The 18,846-nt window shown below is 39.2% G+C and overlaps 1 protein-coding gene across 1 annotated transcript; it reads right to left on the bottom strand.

The window, feature by feature from the left end:
• Nucleotides 1–633: 633 nt before the first annotated feature.
• On the bottom strand, nt 634–16,585 carry mrps27 (mitochondrial ribosomal protein S27). Its single transcript, XM_061899177.1, has 11 exons — nt 16,487–16,585; nt 16,191–16,268; nt 12,280–12,350; nt 12,145–12,203; nt 11,654–11,768; nt 9,625–9,703; nt 9,129–9,244; nt 8,940–9,042; nt 8,714–8,856; nt 4,710–4,868; nt 634–979 (listed from the first exon to the last, which is right to left on the bottom strand). Exons 1-11 carry the CDS (start codon nt 16,557–16,559, stop codon nt 737–739), a joined length of 1,239 nt encoding a protein of 412 aa, XP_061755161.1. The 5' UTR covers nt 16,560–16,585; the 3' UTR covers nt 634–736.
• Nucleotides 16,586–18,846: the final 2,261 nt, after the last annotated feature.

Below are 18,846 nucleotides of genomic sequence, written 5' to 3'. Positions count from 1 at the left end.
TCTAACCACCTGTAATATTAGCTGGCAATACAATGTCCTGGTGCAAAGAATGTCTAACAGACACACATATATGCGGGGCCGGTATGCAAGCTGATAAAAAAAAATAATTTAGCTCTCACAATGTCTCCATTACCCTCCAAGGTCAGCTACATCAGCAGACGCAGCCCTCGTTTACAAAGTCTTAGGACAATCTTATTATTTCTGAGTCGTTGCATTAGAATACAAACAGGAAAATACAAAATAAACTCCAACTCCTGAATAATGTTTTTCCCACAAACTGTATTATCTTTCATCTAAGCAGTTGAAGCTTCTCGCTGTCAGCAAGTCAAGTGTTTCATGTTTAATACGGGTAGCATTGTCTTCTTAGCTTTATCATGCACCTCTGTATTCACACATTTAATCAAGACCATATAATGCATTCACTGTTTACAGCTCACAAATAACTGCCTATGCTGGCAAATAATTATTTCTTTGTAGATTAGTTATCAGGAAATTCTTCAGTGCAATGCCCGTTTTTTTTTTTTTACCCCTGTGAGAAAACTCCCTCACACACTCGCATTACACAAACAGGAAAGGAATGGGAGGATGAGATCCCAACATTCCCGTTTTTTCCTAATTAAAGAGGTCGCACAATTGAAACCACTATTTTTTTTAATTCTAGCCCACAATAATTATAAAAACACACAAATACATTAATACATAACAGGTTATAGAAGTTAAACTTTTATTGTGCCTGCTACAGGTCTGCCCTGGCAATCAGCCGCTGACGATTCTCCTCATCTGCTTTTCGCCACATTTCCTGCTCCCTCTGGATCAGCATCCTCCTCTCGGCCTCCCAGGTCGACAGTAGACTCTCGTACGTATCCAGGTCTGGTTTCTCGGTGGAGGACAGCTGCTGCTTGGCCAGAGTGGTCACCAATGACTGAAAGCTGGCCTCAGAGTCAACTTTTCCATGAGCTTCCAGCTGACCGATCAACTCCTAAAGAAAAAAAAAAGAAGCAAGGTGAGGCTGGAAACAACATTCAAAGATGCTTTGGCACATACAGTACATACTGTAATATAGCAAACTACAGTCATTTTTGACTAAGGTAAATGCTTTATTGCATCACTGTATTAGAAGAATCTATGTTGCTTTCTAAAGCTGAGGCTGTAGGCAACCTTTTTAAAGCCATTTTTTATTAACTCCACAAGATGGCCGTACAGTGGAACCTCGATTTACAACCCACTTTACATGCAAACTTTTGGATTAACAAACTTTTCGATTCAAACATGCCTCTGCGTGCAAACCATGTTGCTGTAGATCAGGGGTCGGCAACCCAAAATGTTGATAGAGCCATATATGGGTCAAAAATACAAAAACAAATCTGTCTGGAGCCGCAAAAAATTTAAAGACATATTACATACAGATTGATTGTCATGAGATATAAATTGAATTAAAAGGAATTAAAGGAAAATAAATGAGCTCAAATATACCTACAAATGAGGCATAATGATGCAATATGTACATATAGCTAGTCTAAATAGCATGTTAGCATTGATTAGCTTGCAGTCATGCAGGGACCAAATATGTCTAACTAGCACACTCCACACAAGTCAATAACATCAACAAAACTCCTCTTTGTGCATTCACGCACAACGTTAAAAGTTTGGTGGACAAAATGAGACAGAAAAAGAAGTGATATAAAACACGTCCGAGAAAGTCTGAGAAAGTTGTACATGTAAACAAACTACTGTGAGTTCAAGGACCGCCAAAATTAGTAGGACAAAGCGGCGCTCGCCAAATACTCGAATCAGTGAAGCATGTATAATATAAACAGTATGCTTTATAACAATTAGGGAGGTTTGTGTCATGGCTGTCCTCCTGTAGAAACCATATTAAAACAAAAACAATTATTTTTCCCCCCTCATTGTTTTCCATTTTCCATAAATTTTTTAAAAAGCTCCAGGGAGCCACTAGGGCGGCGCTAAAGAGCCGCATGCGGCTCCAGAGCCGCGGATTGCCGACCCCTGCTGTAGATGAACGCTTCATTTAGGCACCAGTAAAGAAAGCAGGGCGAAACATTGTTGGGAAGGCACTTCACTTGCTGTGCAGGAGAAGTCACGTCTGTCACTCCAGCATGTGTGCTTTTCCTATGTTTTTTCGCCTTTTGACAAGTTTTGTCCATTTTGTTAACTAAATTAGAGTCTTAAAAACTCAACAGACCAGCGTGGAAAGAAGGATCAAACTGCTGTGAAGTTTTAAAAACACTATTTGCAAAGAGTACATTATTTGCACTCACAAGCATTACCCCAGCACAGCTCAGTAAGTAACCAAATCAATTTTTACTGTGATGAAGCCAGTCTTTATAGGGAAAAGATACCAGAACAGAGTTATATCACAGCGGACGAGAAGACAGTATTTACTTTTTTAAATGTTTATTATTGTAGCAATATGGTTACTGAGCAATATTGTGATTGTGTTTGTGAGAGGGCACCGTAGGGATTTCTGTGTGTGTGCGCGAGTCAGCAAAGCATTCGACAGCTTGTTGTTTTGACTTTCTTATTACACAGAAAGTTGATCCCTCACCCCCTTTGTTATGTTTGTTTGCTAATATGCCTGATCAACAATCACTAAACTAAAAAGAAAATAAGACATATGATTTATGCGTTCACGATACTGCTGATCAGACTCATAAATTGGCCAATAAAACAAAACCTACTGATAAACACAAAATATTATCAAGGAAATTGACATAAATGTAAGTGAAATGTTGTCATTGTGAGGAGAAGAGACATTTGTCCTTTAAATCTAATTAATACCACAGAAAAGGCAAATTGTCATTATCCAGACACAATAAAGGCTTAAATAATGTTAAACACGTAGCGTTACAATAACCATGAAGATTAAGGGTTTGTCTTACACCTAGTAATCCACTGTGGACAGACTAAGCCAAGCAATGCAGGTTTAGCGAGCGGTGCGTGGTCCCGCAAAGGAAATCCATTTTTGGCAGGCATTCACATTTTGGCACAACACCGTAACAAATGGATTTTTGCCATACGGAACATGATACTGAGGGATCATTGGAATCCTACAGAACACTCCAGACTGTGTTGTGAACATTTTGTCTCTGGTAAGTGAACACAGCTAGTAGTGTTAGCTTTATTTCCAACCTTTTCTGACTAATTATAATAGATCGATTGATTGAAGAATTTATTAGAAGTTTGCATAGGATCAAGTAGAGTTCCATGACAGTACAGATTGACTGGTACAAGGTCAAATAAAAGAAAGCCTTAGAAGCATGTCGGGTTTATATAAAAAAAAAAAGTTTCCTCCCTGACAAAGTAACGTTTATGTTTTTTAGCTCTGCAGTTATGGCAGGCAAAATCAGCCACTACTTTAAAAAGCAATCTCCCGAGGAGCAAAGTCAAGAGTCCAGGTGAAACAGAGCACAGAAATTAAAGTATCAGGCAGTTAAAATGTAATAATTCATGTTGGTGACGTGTAAATTTTTGTCTACAGAGCACTTAAAGGCTGCTTCAAAATTATCTACGAGTGTCTCAAGCAAAAGTGACTCCATCACACAAAGTATGAGTCCATCATTCTCTTATGCAAGCGCTTAGGCCACAGGTGTCAAACTCAAGGGCCGGGGGCCAGATCTGAGCTCCGACATCATTTGATATGGCCCGCAAACACCTGGAAATGATATGTCAATAAAGTACGGTACTTATTTTCTCACTAAATGCAATGGTTTTTTTTTCATTTTGACAGAAAAATGATATATACTGATTGAAATTGCTTGCCTTTTAAATGTTATTAGTATCTATTATTGCAACAAATATTACACTATGTTATCATACTTTCCAAAAAAATGTTGTCTAAATAAAAATAAATACCTGGGGATAGGTTGATTGCCAACACTAAATTGGCCCTAGTGTGTGAATGTGAGTGTGAATTTGGCTATCTGTGTTGGCGGTGGCATGGTTGGCCCTGCGATGAGATGGCGACTTGTCCAGGGTGTACACCGCCTTCCGCCCGAATGTAGCTGAGATAGGCTCGAGCGACCTCGAAAGGGACAAGTGTTAGAAAATGGATGGATGGACTTAAAAATCTGCTTGACTTATGATTTTACAGCAAACTACCAAGCAAATTAATAAAAATTATAATACATTTTACAGTGTTCTTTATAGCATATTACTTAATTGAAAAAAAAACTCATTTTTTTTTACGCTCAAATTCTGGTGCATGGTCAGGATTGTACCACCTCTGCCTCAACTTGAGCCAGGAAAAACCCAGAAATATTATATTATTTGAATTTTTTTTCAAGTACAAAAAATAGCGGCAGTAATAGAAATGCTGTGGCAGCACGCCACATTCATTTACATTAAGGGGACACTATTTAAGTAAACTTTGATTGATTGATTGATAATGATTGTGAACGATAGGCACAATTCCTAAAAAATATATCGCCGCTCCTCTTTAAAGTAAACAAACTCTGCTTAAATTTCGTAAATACCAGCCTCTCCAATTATTGCTTGCTTCCATTTAACACTCGGTCCACTTTGCGGTTTAGATAAATAAAGGGCCAAACTATAGCTATAGAGCAGGGATATTAAAACAAAGTACAACAATTGGTTGCATCTGGGGTAAACAAGCTACAGCATCACCTTCATTACATAAACATACATTCGTAATTATTGATCTTGACAATTCTTCAACAGTGCATCCTTACTTTGAATCTGCTCTCATACTCGGATAGTCGATCCATTTCTGCCTGGTCTTCTTCATCAACCATTTCCACTTTCTGCTCTTCCTCCTTGTCGGACTCTTCTCCAGAAGAGTCAGAAGACGTTGAAGACAGTTGTTGCAGCGTGTCATTCACAAAATCCAACTATAAAAAGCAAGAAAAATTATGTTTATCATCTTAGGCTCAACTGTAATAAAATCTTGTGAGCTGTGTGAGATATTTGCCAGCTGACCTCTGCTTCTTAATGAAGGCAATGGGATTAAAGTGTGACCTGAGGCACAGGAAGAATCTTGATACAATATATCCTGAGGTGCTACATTATTGTCTGTCATAGTGTGTTTGGTCTACTGTGGCAGGGATGCTCACAGACAGGCTCTCTCAAGATCTCATTAGGAAAAGGCTGCATTATCAAACAGGATTAAGGAGGCGCTTCACCGACTTTCTATGTATGATGTTTGTTAAATGACAAAAATGTGACAGCATGTGTGTGTATCTGCAGATGAAGGATGTCACATCACGACGGTCACGTCCTCCAAAACTGAGGGTGCTGTTAAGACAGATGCACTGATTTGCTGGCTGTAGAGAACCTAAAGACTTTCTGGGTTTTAATATACTGTGAATAAACATAGTATTGATTGTGATTATAATATCAATCACAATAATCGTGATTAATATTTTTGTCATAATCGTCCAGCCTTACCCATGACTGCTGTGCTAGGACCACTACTAACCAGATTCCGAAGTTTGGGGAAAACACAACAGTAGAGGGCCTCAACCATGATAATGACATGGACTACAGAGACGAAGTGAAACATCTGGTTGACTAATGCAGAACCAACAACATGGCACTGAACGTTGAAAAAACAAAGAGCCACACAACTAATCAACAACACAGCAGTGGGGAGAGTAAAGGCTGGGATATACTCTCGTGCCACGTAGCTTGCGTCCCCTCTGACGGCGTATTGGTTGAGTTATTGTTCTTCTGTTGGATGCGACTTGTGAATCATGTCAACTTCATTGTTGACACTAATCATTTAGAAACATTAGTTTATTTTTAACGGAGGGAATGTGCAACCCCTGAACGGGTTGCGGCAGAGGACGAGCGATTTTGCAACTTTATTAGTATTCGGCCGTTTGGGACGTGGTATAACGTCCCAAACGAGATGATTGTAAATTAACAAAACTGTCAAATAACTATTGTAACGACCTGCTCATGGCATTTTTTATGTTTTGATGTCCAGAGCTCTCAGGTTTGCGAATATAGATGCCGTGCCTAAAAGATACTGACAGAACAATGAAGTGTTACAATTGAGAGAAAAAGACTTGTGTATACCAGAAAGAATATGTGTCACAAATGAACCTATTGTTGGCACAAGATTGGCAATAAATTTAGTGAGTCGTATGCGTGACTTTTTTTGGATGACAACGCAATAAGCTGAAAAAAAAACACATTAAGTAATTATTTTTATAGCGCACCAAAATACGGAATACACAATATCAATTTGCATGCAAACGTTTCATCACTGTTGCGTTATTCAATACAATAATTTGTGCATTTTAAGCACAGTCTGCCATCTTGCGGTCAGGGGCCCTCCTCTTCAAAAGATGACCGATCACAGCTCTGAAGCAAGGATTTTAGGGAGGTGCACGCAAGGCTTGCGGAAAGGTATGCAGGGGGAGAGGACAAGATGACGTCGCTTATGCAAGTTACTTGAGCAGGAGAGTATATACCAGGCTTAAGCAGCACAAAGTTTCTGGAGGCGCAGTAACAGACACTCTGACCCTTTTCCCAAGAAGCGAATGCACTTTCTGTGTCGAATAAGACATCACACCACCCTCCTACTATTCTCAACACATTCTACAGAGTCACTATAGAGAGCATCCTAACAAACTGCATCTCTGTCTGATTGGGAGAATGCAGTGCCTCCGACTGAAAGTCCCTACAGAGAATGGTGAGGACGGCGGAGAAGATCCTTCAGACTCCACTTCCTAACATCTAAGAGATTGCAAAAATCCGCTATCTACCGAGGGCTCAGAATTCAGCAGATACATGTCCCACGCTCGTCAAGTACTGTTTTCGCTGCTGGATTCTGGAAAATAAGGTTCCGCAGCCTCCGAAGAAGAACTTCAAAGTTCTGTAACAGTTTCTTCCCACAAGCCATAAGACTTTTGAACACTAAAAACAATCCTTCCATTCTCCCTCAAACCCCCACACAGGACTACCTCACCGGAATGTGAAATACAATAGAACAGAAGTTTAATTTTTGTCTACTCTACCCATCTATGACTGCTTGTAAAAATGTAAACAGAACCTCTGATCTTGCCATCATAACCCCAGATTAGCTCAGTATCACACACAATTGAGCACAGCCCTCAAACTTCAGTAACCACTTTCATTTTTTTAAATTGGAACTGCACTTTTTAAAAATGTACCTGTCATTCACAATCATTATGAATGACATGACAGATGAATTTTTTTTTTATGCATTCTAAATATTACGTAAACAAAAGTGTGCTTAAAGCGGAGCTATTAGGAGTTTCTCTATTTCACCCATAAAATGCAATAAAAAAACATTCAAAAACCGCCAACCATACTCCATTTACATTTTGTGATTTTAATATAAACCAGGTATTAGTGAAAATTGTTATTATAAGCGCAAACACATACGAGCTATTTATAGTGGCGTCGTGATCACTACCGTGTATCCTTATGTTGACGTCATCGAGTGGTGTGCTGCTCTCTCGCTTTCTTGCTCCCTGTAAGTTTTTTGTAGATCATAAATCATGCATCTCACCTGGACAGAAGAAGTCTGAGTAGGTATTCTGACAAATTGGAACACTTGACAACCATCTAGTACTTATACGAAAAGACGCTTAATGCCCCCACCCCCATTTTCTTTGTGAGGATTATGAGATATTCTAAACCTAAATGGGAATATATGAACATCCCAGCATTTGGCATCCTGATGACAGCAGACTTTGCACAGTAAGTGATGCTTCATTTTGTTTGTTGACTCTCAGTAAGTCTGCAGTGAATATAAATCAGCAAAACGTTATGCGTTTTTGAAATGAATGCGCCGTGTATACTTAAAATGATCAAAATACGTAAATGTTATGTTATTATAAATTACATATATAGTTCCATCATGTAAACAAAACTTCAATGGAGGCGTTTGTTTTTTTTTTTCAAGATTTTACGGCTCCCATAGGCTCCATTGTGAGCAGACTTTTGATCACATTTATTTAATATTTAGAATGCAAAAAAATAAAATAAAAAAACATTCATCGTGATGCCTTTCATAATGATTGCGAACAATAGGCAAAATTCCCCCAAAAAGTGAAGTTCCCCTTTGAGGCACAATACTTTAGACAGGAAACATGGATATACTTGAGATTCATCATCATACTGCTTGCATAGCATTAGGCCTATATATTTACTATTAACTTCATGAAAATGACTCACCACAGCCATTATTGTCGAAATAGCTGGCTACACAAATGAGTACGGTGGAACCTGTATATGTCGACGTTCTTTAGACTGGCAAACTCAAACCGACATAAACCAAAAACTGATCATTAAAACTGCAACTTGACTACTGGACTTTTACCAGGGAGGTAAGGAGAACTGACGATAAATAAAAAGGTCTGTTTTCCTCCATTTGTGCATATTTTTATTTTACTGTTTTCACATGTTTTTTTATACATTTATCTACTTTTACTTTTGTTGAAAAAATGCTTTCGTATGAGTGCAATTATTTCAGTCATATATTTACTCCTCCAAATCTGTGCATTTTTGTACTTGCTGTGGAAGAATTTGTGTTAATACTGTCATGCTTTTGTTTTAAAACTCTGTTGGCACTAAACTGGAAGTCATGGTGTGCACTTTTGATTCCTTCTAACCAGATCGCAGTTTTAAATTCAAAAGCTGGAAATAATAATCATTGTGCAGGATTGTTGCAAGCACACAAGAGCTTTGGTTCATTACTTACCGAGTCTTTGGGCAGTTTAACCTCACCAGGCGATGCGGCAACACTCTCCATGACAGCCAGAGCTCGACCAAAATATCCACGTGTCCAGAGAAGAGGCATACCTTTGAACACAGCAAAAATGCCCTTCTGCAGCTCCACCTTGCCTAAAAGAGAACCAAACTCAAAACAAATTAACGAATCCAGTCAGGGGAACACAAAAGTGTGCACTTTTCCTGTACATGCGCACCTAGCAGAGTGTTTCCCAGCAGCTGAGCAGTGAGGCCGATGCTGTTGTCTTGTTTGAGGCCACAGATGAGCAGCGATGCTCCAAATGCTTTCTCCTCTGATACCTTAGTGCACATGTCCGGCACATCACTAAAACACAACTGACTTTGTCTTCATGATAACACTACCCCATCTTGTGTATTCGGCTCACAGTGAGTTGTGGTGTGGTTGCTAGGTAACTGCCAAGAGCGTACAGCGACAGGATCTGGGTGGAGGAAATGTCAAAGGCCTCCTGGAGCATCACCTCTTCCACCACAGAACACGCACCTAAAGATTTTCATAAAAAAAGGTTACGCAACAACAGCCACACTGTGTGTTTGTAATTCAAATGCTATTAATTTAAATGACAACTCATAGGTTCCACCGGATTCCTGATCTTTGCAAGACATTTTAGACAACTGCATGCCATTAACTTTGTGATAACAGTTTGTAGAATACCTCGTTACGTTTTTAGAGCCAGCAGGTCCTTTCTAATTGGCCACTTATAGACACAAATCTTAAGAGTATATATCTAAGATGATAGGAAGCTTTAAATTACTCATGTTTTCTTCTCTTTTAATCTTTTGGAAGCATACAAGTGTCAAACTACCTTTGTGTATCTAGTGTATTTGGCCATATTCTTTAACTGACTCATTTAAAAGACTTACTTTTTAGGTCCTCATCCTTCAGGTAAGAATCTAAAAGCAGGTTGAAGGTGAAATTATCTGGGAAGATTCCATAGTGGACCTATGGGGAACATACACAGCATTATTTATTCACATTGAGACAATATTACACCAGGATTTCCCACAGATTGCCAATATAATTGTGGCAGTGGGGGCGTGGCCTGGGTGGGGTTAATTGAAATCATCATTTATTCTGCGTAATTAGCAATGATGCATATATTATAGGACTGTAAGAGTACACAAAAATTTCGGTTCGGTACGTACCTCGGTTTAGAGGTTAAGGTTCGGTTCATTTTCGGTACAGTAACAAAACAACAAAATATAAATTTTTAGTTATTTATTTAGCAAATTTGCAAAATCTTCCACCAAAAATATTTTTCTTAGTGGACTATTTGATGTGAAGTAATGGGAACCTTGGATAGGTCAATAATTCATGATAACATTGATTTTGATTCAATATTATGTTTTGAGCAATGACAGTTTGAAAGAAAAGAAAAATAGCTTTGTTTTATTAGTCAACATTGCAACTTTTTCAAAATTACATTTAACTTTAAAGCTTTTTTATTTCACTTTTGTTATGTTTTTGTTAATTTTAATAGTATTTTTTAGAATGTGCTGTGGGCCTTTAAAACGTTAGCTGTGGGCCGCAAATGGCCTCCGGGGCACACTTTTGACACCCCTGCTAAAGATAATAAAAAATAAAATCTGATAAATCTATGGGTAAAAAGCAGAGTCTGACGACGCATGCGCGTTTATTATAACTCTCTCGCTGTCTCTGCCCCTCCCTCACGAATGCTGCTGCTTGCACAATTTGTTTTGTTTTTAACCCCTTCTTAACCCTGAACGTACATTAAAAATACACGCAAACCTAACTTAAAATGACGGACATTTGAGGCATTTAAGAAACTCCACCTGGACAGCTCCACAAAAGAGGACATATCCGGTGAAAAGAGGAGGTAGGTCAGTCTATCGTAACCCGGTCGCTGCTTTCATGCCTTGTGTTGTGCCTCGGTGTGTATTGTTTACACAACGAGTGGTACGTTACTTAAAATGTCCGTGTGGAAACTCGTTCGGTACACCTCCGAACCGAACCGAAACCCCCGTACCGAAACGGTTCAATACGAATACACGTACCGTTACACCCGTAATATATTATCTTTAAGAAATCTAAAAAAATGTATGCATATATTAAAAAACAAATCTGTGTTATCAATAGTTAGTATTAACACATTTCGTTTCACTCATTTCTTTTTAATAGTTGTTGCTTATTGTATGGACTATGTAACACAGGCTGCACTCTATTGAGAATTGTTCCAGTTTCTGGACACTTCTCCAATCCTTTGTGGTTTGTTCCTTTATTAAACTAGCAACTAGCAACAAATTAAGCATCTTTTTCTGGTGTTACTCGTGTTTAGAGACAAACAGCAATCGCTGCAGAGAGCCTCTATTGTCCCAAAAACTGTTATATTGTAGGTAGTAACAAGACCTTTATATCTAATTAGTATATCTAATCTAAACCCCTTAAGATATTTAATTTTTTTTTCTTTTCTATACTAATATTATTTTTCCGCCAAATAAAACCTTTTTTAAGGCCTTTAGCTCAAAAACTTACCATATATTGCAAGAAATTTGTACACATGTTCATCATGATAGGACGCATGGATATCAACGACCACATACAGTAAGATGCACAGCTCCTCAGTTGTCATTGGTCCCGATTTGGAAGGATTTGGGCCAGTTCCATTTTTAAATTTTTTGTGTAAAGTTTAATCTAGGAGGTGTTTATTTTGTCTGTAGAATATGTCGCAATCCAATAAAAAACAACGGGTCGCACTTTGGACACACCCGCTCTAACCCTAACATTAATATAAAATACAAATGAAACGCATCTACCATGATAAAATATAATGCACACTGACAAAGATGTACTGTTGTAATAATATGTCTACTATTGTGGTGAAAGTTTAGTGGTGTACTAATACTAATCTATCTTTTTTAAAAAGGCTTTTACCTTGTTCTTAAGTGTGTACAGGGCCTTATCTCTGGCGCCATATTTTAGACACTGTCTGATCCAGCTGTGAATAGTCCAGTCTCGAAGGTACCAACAGTTTGGACTGTGACGAAACCTGGAGGATGGCAAAAGTGTGTTTCTATTATAATGGGACAGGTGTGTCACCAACTGATCTTTTTTAAACAGCAAGCTGTACCTATTTGGGCTGGTGATCATTAAATAGTTCTATCAAGGAAAACTACAATATGTGAATGAACATTCCTAAACATCATAATCATGATACTGGGAGCAGATTCCGGTGGAAAGAGTAAACAGGAAAAGTCTACAGTTCCCCATAACAAAGAAAAGCATGTCAATGTTGAACGTAAGAAAACAAAAGAGACAAAAGCAAACAGACAATACATTCCGGGGAAATAAAAAAAAAATAAAACAATAGCACACACAAAAAGCGACTGAGAGCTTGACAAAAGTCCCAGTTTTAGTTGTCTTACTTGTAAAGGTAGTACTCTGCTTGAGCAACCTCTTCGCTGCATGATATATTGTCTATGAACTAGAAAACACACACATTATTAATACCAAAAAATTACTAATTCAACATTTGGTAGATTAATATAAAAAAATATTACCTGTGACATCATTAGGGAGCTGACTGGAAAATTCCTCTCGTATGTTCTGTCCATATTGTTGGCCAGCACAGCTGTTTATTTTTTTTTATTTTAGAAAATGACAAAAATAATCATATTTAATGATGAAGTCAGAAACTCAATACAGTATATGATGTGATAAATTATCTCTCTTTTTTAATGAAGTCAGAAACTCAATAAGTTATATGATGTGTTAAATTCCTCTCCTATGTTCTGTCTATTTTGTTGGCCAGCACAGCTGTTTATTTTTATTTTAGAAAATGACAGAAATAATATTTAATGATAAAGTCAGAAACTCAATACGGTATATGATGTTATAAATTACATCTCTGAGGTGCCATCATGGATAACCCTGCCCACCCGCTCCACCAGACAATTGAGGGACAGCGGAGCTCATACTCCAACAGGCTCCTTCAGCTTTGTTCCCAGTGTTCGATTCAAGAACTCCTTCATTCTGCACTCCATCCAGCTGTATAATCACTCGCCATACAGCAATAGATGATATCTGTCTATTACCTGGCCGCTTCTATGTTAGCTACCTCTCTTTGTTTATAATGCATATTTTCTGCTGGAACAACTCTCTATTTTATGCTTCCCCTTTTTTTTTTTTTTTGCTGCAGCTGTTACATATACTGTACTTGTTATATATTGTATATATCATATAGAAATATAATATATCATTATATATCATATATCCATCCATCCATCCATCCATCCATCATCTTCCGCTTATCCGAGGTTGGGTCGCGGGGGCAACAGCCTAAGCAGGGAAACCCAGACTTCCCTATCTCCAGCCACTCCGTCTAGCTCTTCCCGGGGGATCCCGAGGCGTTCCCAGGCCAGCCGGGAGACATAGTCTTCCCAACGTGTCCTGGGTCTTCCCCGTGGCCTCCTACCGGTATATATCATATACTGCATGTATAATATGTATATATGTGATATGTATATATGACATTTACAGTGTGTTATATTTTATATTGCTAGTACGGTACATTTTTAGTCAACTTTAAACCTGCATTATCCTTTCCATCCTTACCCATTCCATCCTTGGTAACTAAGCTACTGTGTGAAAAAATTTCCCTTGTGGATCATTAAAGTTTGTCTAAGTCTAAAAAAGAAGTGTATTAAGCTCTATTGCCGGCGTGTGGTCATCACAAGTATTGCACCATCAGCTATTACTACAAAATAATTTTGTCCATAATTTACAATCCTCATGAGAGACAATCACACGTTTTACTTTTTTTTCTCCATTCTAAATTGTAAAATATATATATCCATCCATCCATCATCTTCCGCTTATCCGAGGTCGGGTCGCGGGGGCAGCAGCCTAAGCAGGGAAGCCCAGACTTCCCTATCTCCAGCCACTTCGTCTAGCTCTTCCCGGGGGATCCCGAGGCGTTCCCAGGCCAGCCGGGAGACATAGTCTTTCCAACGTGTCCTGGGTCTTCCCCGTGGCCTCCTACCAGCTGGACGTGCCCTAAACACATCCCTAGGGAGGCGTTCGGGTGGCATCCTGACCAGATGCCCGAACCACCTCATCTGGCTCCTCTCGATGTGGAGGAGCAGCGGCTTTACGTTGAGCTCCTCCCGGATGGCAGAGCTTCTCACCCTATCTCTAAGGGAGAGCCCCGCCACCCGGCGGAGGAAACTCATTTCGGCCGCTTGTACCCGTGATCTTATCCTTTCGGTCATGACCCAAAGCTCATGACCATAGGTGAGGATGGGAACGTAGATCGACCGGTAAATTGAGAGCTTTGCCTTCCGGCTCAGCTCCTTCTTCACCACAACGGATCGATACAACGTCCGCATTACTGAAGACGCCGCACCGATCCGCCTGTCGATCTCACGATCCACTCTTCCCCCACTCGTGAACAAGACTCCTAGGTACTTGAACTCCTCCACTTGGGGCAGGGTCTCCTCCCCAACCCGGAGATGGCACTCCACCCTTTTCCGGGCGAGAACCATGGACTCGGACTTGGAGGTGCTGATTCTCATTCCGGTCGCTTCACACTCGGCTGCGAACCGATCCAGTGAGAGCTGAAGATCCCGGCCAGATGAAGCCATCAGGACTACATCATCTGCAAAAAGCAGAGACCTAATCCCGTGGCCACCAAACCGGAACCCCTCAACGCCTTGACTGCGCCTAGAAATTCTGTCCATAAAAGTTATGAACAGAATCGGTGACAAAGGACAGCCTTGGCGGAGTCCAACCTTCACTGGAAACGTGTCCGACTTACTGCCAGCAATGCGGACCAAGCTCTGACACTGATCATACAGGGAGCGGACTGCCACAATAAGACATTCCGATACCCCATACTCTCTGAGCACTCCCCACAGGACTTCCCGAGGGACACGGTCGAATGCCTTCTCCAAGTCCACAAAGCACATGTAAACTGGTTGGGCAAACTCCCATGCACCCTCAAGAACCCTGCCGAGAGTATAGAGCTGGTCCACAGTTCCACGACCAGGACGAAAACCACACTGTTCCTCCTGAATCCGAGGTTCGACTATCCGGCGAAGCCTCCTCTCCAGTACACCTGAATAAACCTTACCGGGAAGGCTGAGGAGTGTGATCCCACGATAGTTGGAACACACCCTCCGGTCCCCCTTCTTAAAGAGAGGGACCACCACCCCGGTCTGCCAATCCAGAGGTACCGCCCCCGATGTCCACGCGATGCTGCAGAGTCTTGTCAACCAAGACAGCCCCACAGCATCCAGAGCCTTAAGGAATATATATATATATTTTTTTATCTGTAAGCCTCTGTCAACGTTTTGTGAACATGGTGTAAGTATATATGTAAAGTAGTCACAGGCACATTCATAATACCGAGTAATATTTAAGTTGTTTTTTTCTACATTTTAAGCATATGGTGGCACAATAATTTCAAGGACGCATCACAACGTTCGCTGTTTACTTCAACTGCAAAAACTACACAACTAATCATTGCAGACTTAATGGAAGCCAACCAAGACTACTTTGGAAAAAATGAACCAGAACCTTGTTTTTTAGCCCGAATATAACGAAGATGAGCTAAAAAATTTAAGAAGCTGAGTGAGCTAACAGTGCTTTTCAACCACTGCGCACTAGTGTGCCGTGAGATACAGTCTTGTGTGCCGTGGGAGATTATGTAATTTCACCTATTTGGGGTAAAAATATATTTTGCAAACCAGTAATTATAGTCTGCAAATAATGTGCCGTTGTTGAGTGTCGGTGCTGTCGAGAGCTCGGCAGCGTAATCTTGTAATACACTTCAATATCAGTAGGTGGCAGCCAGTAGCTAATTGCTTCGTAAATATTGGGAACATCACACAATGGTTTGTTGTGATCACAATATGCAGACCACAGCGGGAGGCAGTGTGTAGCTGAAACGGATTGTAATGCTTAACAAAAAAATAAACACAAGCAATAGCGTCTTGTCCAGGGTGTACGCCATCTTCCAACCGAATGCAGCTGAGAAAGGCTCCAGCACCCTCCGTGACCCCGAAAGGGACAAGCGGTAGAAAATAGATGGATGGATGTTTATTGGCCCTAGTGTGTGAATGTGAGCGTGAATGTTGTCTGTCTATCTGTGTTGGCCCTGCGATGAGATGGTGACTTGTCCAGGGTGTACACCACCTTCCTCCCGTGTGCTGCTGAAATAAGCTCCAGCACCCCCCGCAACCCCGAAAAGGGACAAGCGGTAGAAAATGGATGGATGTTTATTGGCCTGTGTGTGTGAATGTTGTATCTCTATCTTGTCCAGGGTGTACTCCGCCTTTCGCCTGAATGCAGTGGAGATAGGCTCCAGTACCCCCCGCGACCTCAAAAGGGACAAGCGGTAGGAAATGGATGGATGAATGGTTAATCATTTATAGTGGGAGGTATATAGGAGCAATACTGTTTAAAATCTCACCCAAATTCTTAGGTTCCTTCTCTCTTGCCTCCCATGCTTTGGTGTCTGAATATGCTGTTGAAAGTAACCATCTTTTTGCTGCAAAGAAACATAGGCATTTCAAGTACGTACAGTGTTTCAAATATGAATATTTGAACATATACTAATTAGAGCATAGTGTTAGTAGCAGTAGCGATGCTAACATGGCTGCTCATCCGTGGCCTCCAACAATAAAAGAGGGCAAAAAGTTCAACAATTAAATATCAAATCAAAATATTAAACAAGGCGTTCAAAAAGCTCTGTACACATGAACTTACCTGAAAAAGAGGGTGATAAACGTTTAACTTTGACAGCGTCAATAAGGCAGCGTCGAAACATAGAGGCAGCCATATTTGGACGACACCACTTCCGGTTCAAAGAGGAAGAACCAGACTGATAAAAGAATATGTTTTATATATACAATATTAATTATGTTTATTATCATAGGCTTACTTATTTCAGGATTTGTAAGCTCTGCATGATATAAATATTTTTTTTGTAAATTGTCTTACAGCGTTATTCTCCTAAGTGACTAAAGAGGGCGCTGTGTGCGTAAAGAAAAGGCAAGAAGTTGCACTTTACGTCACACTATTTTTTTGAACGCCATTATCTAGTCATGGGACCCTTTGCAACCTCATTATTTTATTGGCTAAGTTTTATATTCATAAATGTAAGTTTATTAATACCCGTCCTATCTTTTGTGCCTTTAAAAAAGATCTGGAACTTTACATTAAAACGCTCTCTACCTCTAACAACAAAAAAGCTGTGAAAACGATGATGCTGTGTTCCAAATTTAAGTTGTTTGATGAACCTGAATGAGCCTACGGCTTTGCATTTTGTTTATTATATATATATATATATATACATATATATATATATATATATATATATATATATATATATATATATATATATATGTATATATATATATATATATTTGTATTCTATTTTTATTATTTTGAACTTACAACCCCTGTCGCTGTTTTGTACTGTTTTCATAATGTTTTATAATGTTGTATATTGTTGTTTGTCTTACTGTTTGTAATTGTTGAAATTTATAAATAAACCTTTAAAAAAAAAAAAATCTTGTCATGGGACCTTTCAAACAACCCTAACCCTAACGCGCAAGCAAAAACATTTTTAGCACTTATTTATCATTAAAAATACATACATAGTGCTTTAAACTATGAAATCATATCAGATTATGTTGTATGGATCTTTGATTAACCACCTGAAATTAACTAATGCATTTGACTTACTTGTGCACTTTTTTACTCCAGACTTCTTAACTGCTACTGGTAAAAGCAAAAAGGAAGAGCAATGAATCTTTTTGAAATATATATTGCAGTAATCATCTGCAAATTTAACATCTACAAAAGTAAAAAAATAAATAAATCACCCCTACATCTCTGGGTTCTTTTATATTATTTAATTTCCATTTATGGCAATGTGGCTAATCCTATTTCAGATACACAAAACTATAAAATATACACAAAACAATAAAGCCACAGTAGTAGAATAAATGAACAACTGTTGTGTGTCTGTTCAGGGAATCATTTTCTGAGAAGTAAACTAACGTCTCGTTTTCATTTTTGCAAAGTGGTCAATCACTCTGGACAGACATGGAAATATTACAGTAACTGTTATGCAGTTGACCAGTGGTTCCCAACTGCTGGGTCGTGACATAAAAGTGGATTGTGTGTCATTTTCAGTGAGTTCCAGTCAGATGTGTGCATGAAAAAAAAAAAAGTTTAGGGAGAAAAAAATCAAATTGTGGCAACAAAACCAGATATTTTTTGCCATTTTTCTAGTGACTATTAGTGTGTATTTTAGCAAAAGGCAAACCGACTAACAAGATGGAGGAGGACCCAGGACAGACATGGAAATATATTTTTAAAAAAATCTAAATGGGGCAACAAAACCCGATATTTTCAGCCATCTTTCTGAAAACAAATACAGAAATGTTACTATTTTTTCTGGAAACAAAACCAGATGCTTTAGCTGTAGCCATTTTTCTGGGGACAAAACAAGATTATTTTAGTCAAAGTCACACCGATTAACAAGACAAGTCTACTGTGCTATTTTTCTGTGAAATAACTTGAATGATTTAAAAATTTGGCTCACGACTTGATGATATGGAAAAATGTTTTTCTACCTAAAGATAAACCATTTGAGAAGCACTCAACTCACACATGCTTAGTTCAAATCATCATTGATGCAGAACCAGCAGACAATAACCAACATTATGTTTCATGTTCATTGGAAATTCCCCCGACAGCTCGTACAGCAAATGAATATGTTTAACTTGATTCAAGGAATAACGTTAGCTAACTTAGCATCAACTTAAGACAATTATGTTGCCTAGCTAGCTATGACTTCACTTACATCTCTCATTCCTCGCTGCTTCTTCCCATTGCAACACATGCCAATACCGCCTTTTTAGTTTACTAAATTGCAATTTTAAATTTCCCGGGAGTTTCTTCTTAAAAACATCGCGTAATGTTGACGTGTACGCGTGACGTCACGGGCTGTTAGGAAATATGAGCGCTGCGCACACACACAGCGAAAAGTCATCTGCTTTAACCGCATAATTACACAGTATTTTAGAGATCTGTGTAGCTGAATGTTTTGCAATTTG

The sequence above is a fragment of the Nerophis ophidion genome, linkage group LG01, assembly GCF_033978795.1.
Source record: "Nerophis ophidion isolate RoL-2023_Sa linkage group LG01, RoL_Noph_v1.0, whole genome shotgun sequence".
Taxonomy (NCBI): Eukaryota; Metazoa; Chordata; class Actinopteri; order Syngnathiformes; family Syngnathidae; genus Nerophis; species Nerophis ophidion.
Note: the sequence above shows the minus strand (reverse complement) of the source record. Positions and strands in the feature narration are given on the sequence as shown.